This window comes from Morone saxatilis, unplaced genomic scaffold (assembly GCF_004916995.1).
Source record: "Morone saxatilis isolate NCDOM2014 unplaced genomic scaffold, NCSU_SB_2.0 Contig4, whole genome shotgun sequence".
Lineage (NCBI taxonomy): Eukaryota > Metazoa > Chordata > Actinopteri > Moronidae > Morone > Morone saxatilis.
The window spans coordinates 16,005,413-16,012,593 of NW_023339984.1; the positions used below are offsets into that span (position 1 = coordinate 16,005,413).

At 42.5% G+C, this 7,181-nt stretch overlaps 1 protein-coding gene across 1 annotated transcript in view; it reads left to right on the plus strand.

Moving 5' to 3' along the window:
- The window catches only part of LOC118338128 (cytochrome P450 26B1), a 33,019-nt gene that overhangs the window by 17,426 nt on the left and 8,412 nt on the right, over nt 1-7,181 (plus strand). The window contains exon 2 of the mRNA XM_035675350.1: nt 1,102-1,326. Within this exon, the coding sequence (XP_035531243.1) occupies nt 1,102-1,326 (225 nt within the window). The remainder of the gene's footprint in view (nt 1-1,101; nt 1,327-7,181) is intronic.

The following is a 7,181-nucleotide window of genomic DNA, read 5'->3' on the forward strand; positions in this document are numbered from 1 at the left end:
CTGCGGGTTTACTTTTGCTCTGGGAGCCGAGATGATGGAAACATCAGTAACTTTTAGCATGTGGGGACTCACCAGAAATGGTCTGTTTGGGCCCCAAACCACAGAGAGAAAAAATACTTACTCAGAGCTTTTAGAGGTGAAGATCAAAGCTGGAGTGAAGGTCAGATCATAAAGGCTGTTTTAAATTAATAGCAAGCGTAAAAAACAGTTGTAAAAATCGCTGCAGAGCTTAAACTTGAAAGGTTCGGGTCAGTTTTCGGTCCGGTTTTGCAAAATAACATCAGCATCGTTTCCTTAATGATGGTGATGGTGAGGTCGAGGAGAATGATGATGGCGTTGGGGATCATCATTCGAGCAGGTGATGTGATATTATATATCTTACATACGTCAGCTTTTTGACCCCTTATTTGTTCATTCTCAAATTTCTGGCTGGTCCATTCTGGTTTTCCTGTGCCAAAGTCAAACAGAGCAGAACAGAGTGGAGATCAATGACAAGAAAAATAAATCAGAAGTAGGAGATGAGGGGGATCTCCATCAACTGGATGGACAGGAAACGCATTTCTCTAACATCAGCTAAACTGGGTGGAGTGTTTGGGGATTTCCTTGGAATAATGTTCTCTTCACACCTTTCTGCCATACATCTCTACTGGTAGAGAAGGGAAATTCCACCTTTCAGCAAAATTCACATCATTTCCTTGACGGTCTCCTTCTGCCCTTTTTAAAACCGCCCCATCTTTGTCCTCACACTCGCTTCAGGCTTTAAATTTTTAATTATGCGTCTTTTTACATAAATATAAATCTTTATTAGGTAAATATGCAGAATTACATAAAACATTGAAAAAGCAGGTAATCGATCTAATAATAGTTGATATTTGACTAATGTTTGATGGGCTAAAAACTAGAACTCCACTCATGTGAAGCAACCTAAGTATTGATTAATAATCCTTAAACACTCTTTGTTTGTCCAATGAAAAGGTCTTAGAATCGTAACTCATTAACATCATCGACACACGATGTCCCTTAATGAATTTGTGTTTTCGTTCACATTAGCAGAGCTCCAACATTGATCTGTATGTCTCCTCTGTGTCCCCCTTTGTCTAGGGTTCGGGATTCCATGCGTCGCGGAGGCAGAAGTACGGCAACGTGTTCAAGACCCACCTGCTGGGCCGCCCTCTGATCCGGGTGACGGGCGCAGAGAATGTGCGCAAGGTGCTGATGGGCGAGCACACGCTGGTGACGGTGGACTGGCCTCAGAGCACCGCCACGCTGCTGGGACCCAACTCACTGGCCAACAGCATCGGAGACATCCACCGCAAGAGGAGGAAGGTCAGCACGCACACAAAGACATGAACACACATGCAGGCACATGTTGGAGGTTAGGATATGAGGGTAAGGAAGGGGTGAAAAACGGACACATGAGCCCCTTCTTTGATCACTTCAGCTCATGAGTGTTCTGGGAACTTAAGTCATGCAGGCAATCCCACCTAGAAAATATGTAATATAACACCTCCTACAGTACAAGGTTTAAATCTGAATTAAAAGCAGCAACGTAAAAAGGAATTTTGCACTGATCTTTTGGTCCAAAACTCATCTCTGTAGTGTTAAAATGTGGCTCTGAAAATGTTGTATCTCGCTCCACCGCTGCGAATGGCAGCCTGGATTTGCAGCCTGGCTACAGCATCAAAAACGTTAATCAGGGAAGTTGTAGAGAGACATGGTCTGCCTGTTTTCTTTTTTTTCTTTTAAAGACAGCTCTGTAATAAATTTCATCAATGCCAACTGCTTTTATACTTTTGCATGTTGGAGTGAAAAGCACTCACAGTCCTGTGAGAGCCACGCTGGTAATTGCACAGAAACAGACTTCCGTATTATTTTGTACAAGAATTTAAGAACAGAATTCCCAGAGATAAATATGAACATCAAATACCTCTTGCGTTCCACTTTTAAAAAAAAGACTGATCTAGATCTAAAAAACGCCTTGCCATACCAGTTTCAATGTCAAATGGTGTCAAAATGAACACATTCATTTAGATTAATTTTTAAAAAATGTGTTAAAAAAAACAAATTACCACAATTGAATTTAACAATCTGCAATGGTAACATTCTAGACAAAGTTAAATGAAAAAATACCAGGAAATAAAACAATTTATTGATTTCTAATGCCACTTTTAGATATTTCTATTCAATGCTTTACTAATGTGCCGCAATAATAATATATCCTAATTTGGTGGATTTTCTAAGCAAATATACTGGAAATTCATTCTGGAATGAGCAGCAGAGACAACACACACACATTTGTCAAAGGCACTGGAGTCACTCGCTGCACAATGAGGAAGGTAGGACACACTCTTCCACACAAACAGAAAGAGAGAGAGTATCAGTGTAAAGCTATCCCGTCCTCTCGGCCTTATCTGCAGCGTTCTGGCTACTGAAGCGTGAGAACGACCCCTCCATCGCTCCATCCTCTCCCTCCACTCATCTGCACGGAGAGAAAGGGACTCCGTTCAATGCCCGTCCGCCCTCCCTTTTCTCATCTTCACTGCTTAATTTCTCCCCGATTCTGACCATTATATCTCTCTTTCTCTTTCTCTTCAGTCTTTCTATTTCACCTTCTGTCTGTCTATACTTCCTCTCTCTCTCTTTTCTGTGCCAGGACCATTTCAGGTAATCAGCCACTTACCTCTCCCTCCCATTATGCCGTTATCCCTGGGGCACATACCTCCCCTTTCATAAACACACAGATAAACACACACAAAGGGCCAGAACGAGAGGAACGAGGAGCAGGGTCTGGTGTGTTTTCCTGTAAGTCAGTCTTCAGTTTTCTCTCTCTGGATCCTCCGTGGAGGGGGAGAGGAAGGAGGGAGACTTTTTTGGAGGGTTTCGGAGGCGGGGTCAGGTTTCGTTACTGCGGTGCCCCGGGACAGTGAGGGGTCGGCTGGGTCTAATCTGGGCTCTGATCCCCTCTCCTCTCCCTGGAGACCCCTGCACTAACCTCATGTAATGACCCCTGATTAGGGAGGCTGCCTCCAACACAGCACAAAGAGGGGCTTTCTGTGGTGGCCCAACACACACACACACACACACACGTATAACAGTACAGAAAAGCATATGTGCACACACACCTGAACATTCCCCGCTCTCAACCCAAACAGCCAGATACAGTGACGGAGGTCGGTACTGTTGCTTATAGTCATGTGCAACCACACTGCTGAGGTGCCTTTGAGCAAGACAACCAATCTCATACCTGCTGCCATTTTGTCCATGACCTCTGACCTTCCTGAAGAGGCAAGAGGGCAAAAGGAAAAAGGTTTTCCCTACAGACATCAAGTGATGAAGCCTCATATTACAGTTTGATTTTGAAGTACCGTATTGGCTCCAATATAAGACCCCGCTCTCTTTTCCAACAGCTGTGTTTGGAAAAAGGCTTTTTGAAGATCAGAAACAATTTCAGACTAGTTTTGTCCAGGAAAGTTTCCCTTGATATGAATCCAAGGAGTAGAAAGTCCTCATTCTCTGTACCTTTTCTCTCAAAAAGTGAAACATTAAAACAGAATGTAAATAGATTGGAAAAGCTTGTCTATCAATCACACACTCTCACTCTCCTTTCAGGCTCTTGGAAGTGGTCAAATGACCAAATGATTCAGTCCACAGTCTGTCCTTTTAAAGATGCCCCGAGAAACGTTAAACTGAGCTAGCAGCTCTGTTTATGGGAGCTCTTTCCTGACAAAGATCAGCCTTTACATGCAGTTTTTGGTTTTTTGGAAGAAAAAGAAGAAGAAAGGTCACTGTTAGAAAAGATAAACAGTCAAAGAAAAGAGTGCCAGCCACAGAAAACCTCAAAAAAGGAGGTGTGATCCCGCCCACACTGATTGATTGACAGGTGCAAAAGAGGGTCAACAAACAGAGACAGATAGATAGAGAGAATGGCGAGGAGGGCAGAGAGGTCAGCTGGGCAGTTTTCAAGGCTTATGTAGGCGTGTGTGTGTGTGTGTGTGGGTTGGCAGCACTCCCTCTTGTTTTCTGGGTAATAAAACTAAGTCAACAGACAGAAGCGAAACAACATCAACTGAGAGAAAGAATGAGAGACTGGCTTACTGTCTGACCCACTGGACCAGAACTGCTCCTCTGTGTGTGTGTGTGTGTGTGTGTCGATCCTCCTTGTGGGTTTTCGTACGGAAAAACAATCTTCACACAGCACATTAGCCTTTGGTGGATCAACAGAGCCAGCCAGTTTCCATATAACCCCGTGTTAAGCTAGGAAACTAACTCCCTCAAAAGAGCCACAGCGGCCTGGTTTTCCACTATAGGCCAATCAGGGCCAAACAGGGCCAGCCAGGACTTACACATCATCCTTGTCTGAAAACAACATTGAACATTATGTATTTCTGCTGCAAACAGACATAGTTTATGACTTTTGTCACCATATCAGGTTTTCTGATGGGCTTGTGAGTTGGGAGTTGGACGTGTTTTTCAAGGTTTGGAACCAGTGTTTTTGCGCTTTGCCTGAAATTTGCAACAGAAGTTAGTCATAGCAAGTCTCCTATTGGCATCTAGGCAACCCTCAAGGCAATAATAGTGAGAGAGGCAGGGCATGAGGGTTTTAAAAACTCTTGGACTGTTGAAACCTGCATGAACACTACATAGGTATGAAAATTCAGGTATGGGTTCTGATGGTTTTGGATCTGGTCCAACTGAAATCACATTTAGTTATCCTAGAGCGCTGAGAGTGAACCGAAACAGTTGCAGAACCAGTATAATGGGCCACAGAGCTTGGGGGAACTTGCAAAGTTGGGCGTAGATTGTTTTCACATGATTAATCCGCTTTAAAACTGAATGTCTCGTCTTAGTTATTAAATGTTCGACAGTGTTCTTGCACACCAAGTCTTAATGGCAGGTGTGCACTCAGATTGTTGCTTAAAATGAACTAAACTACTGTAAATTGATTCGATGAGGGGCTTGAAAGGTTCAGATTTGATGTGTTGACCTTGTGTGGGATCAAACTCAGGACCAGTTTGCTAAGAGGTGACAGAACTACCTTTAGTTTTCAGCAAAGTACATTTGACCTTTAATTCCCTCAGCTGTACACAACACGCAGAATATATGATGATTAAGGACCTTGCCCAACCATATAAACTGTCTTAAACATGCTGAGGTGGCCTCAGTAAGCCCTACCTGACCTGCAGTGGAAAAAATGTCCCTCTATACTGAAATAACACTGGGTGAATCCAAGTTAGGCCCATACACACACATGCAAATACACACTACTGTTGACAGTGGCAGCCAGTTCTTTATTTTCACCCTTCTGACATACCTCTCACTCTCTGTTCCTCCGCTATTTAAATTCCCTCATCCCACCTCTTTCTTTCTCTCTCTCGTTCCTTCCCTCTCCACATTTTCCTTCCCCCTTGTTTTTCTTGTTTTTGGAACCATCCCTCCATCCCTAAATTTAGGCAAAGGAGAAACACGGGCAGGGGAAACAGAGGGTGAGACAGATTGGACAGGAGTGAAAGAGACATGTGGAGGGATTTAAATTGACCTCTGCCTCAATTTAAGTGTCACTTTTAACCTTTTTCTCTCTGTATCCTTTACATGCAGTGCAATGCAATCCAACTTTCCTTTTCTCACTATGTGCTGTCCCTCATGTCTCTCACCCTCTCTCTCTCTGTGTGATGGTGAGTCTGTGCTCTTCTGCTCATCACCAGTAGAGGGCACTGCCAATTCTAACTGAGCTGAAGCCCATTATGTCCATCCTCTCTTTGCTTTACTCAGTTCTTTCAGTCTCTGTACATACTGTATCACTTCAGTTTTAAATTAAAGCTAATGACTGCAGTTCAGCTGACTTTTATATTCCCATTTCACCTGCTGCTCCTCTATTGGTTGAGAAAATCCAAGTGGTAGTAAGAAATTAAAAAAAGTAAATGCATGTCCCCCCCTAGAGTGTCCCCCATCTAATATTATATTATTGGGATGTTATTTTTTGATGCCTTATGGTGTGAGCAGCATTTAATGTTGTAGCTGGATGAGGTAGATCAAATTATAACTAATACTGCTGCATAGTTTAATCTATAGAAAATGTTATTAATTAAAAACATATTTGCTGATCATATGTTATATGTTTAAAAACAGCACAGAAACAAGTGAGCAAAGATGTCAAATAAATGTGGTGGAGTAAAAAGTGCAATATTTCCCTTTAAAAAGTAGCGGTGTGGAGGTATAAAGTAGCAGAAAGAAAGTACTCAAGTAAAGTAGCTCACCTATCACCTAGCCTCTTATTCTTACCTTTGCACGTAGACCCATAACTAGTTGGACCCTCTCTGTGTCTGTGAGCAGTTCAGGGACCGTTTCCAGCACTGTGCTAACGAACTCCTCCAGCAGACCGTAATACATCACAGCTCCCTGCTTCACTATCTCCCACAGAGCTGCAGACACAAGCTGCAGAGGCGGGACGATAAGACGGAGAGAGGAAAGGGGAAGGGAACCTGAAGGCACAAATGTTAGAACTGTGAGGTAACAGCACAGAGACGACTGCCTTGAGGGGGCAAATGAGCGACACATTTATTGCAGCGCTACAATATTCCGCACAGTTTTCCGTTAGCATTAGCCTTTAAGTTACCGAAAAACATGACTTTCTACCACTAGCTTTTTTCTCTAGCGTTAGGGCAAATGCGGACTGAATATAGGTAGGTTCAGTTGAGTGTTAAACACTCACCATGGTCCGTTAATATCTTGCTCATTTTGGCGTTATGAACATCACATTTTAGGTCTGAAGATGGAAATTTGCTAACATTGCAGCATATGATAACGTCTGAATGTGGAACATGGAAGCCACGTCCGACGCATCCGCATCTTCTCTTTGGGAAGTTGACGCACTACGTCATTACGTACAGACGTGCAAGGCAGAATCAGTATATTCTGTATAATATACAGTATAATATATCTTAATGGCTCTGGCGCACACATACAAGGAATTTGACTCCGGTTGCTCTCAATGTACATACACAGAATAAGCATGAATAAACAGGACAACAAGCTCAACAAAGTAGACATAAACTACTATGTACAGTTCTACATATATATATATATATATATATATATATATATTTACACACACACACACACATATATATTTATATATATATATATATATATATATAGACATATATAAACAAACAGTAACGTTT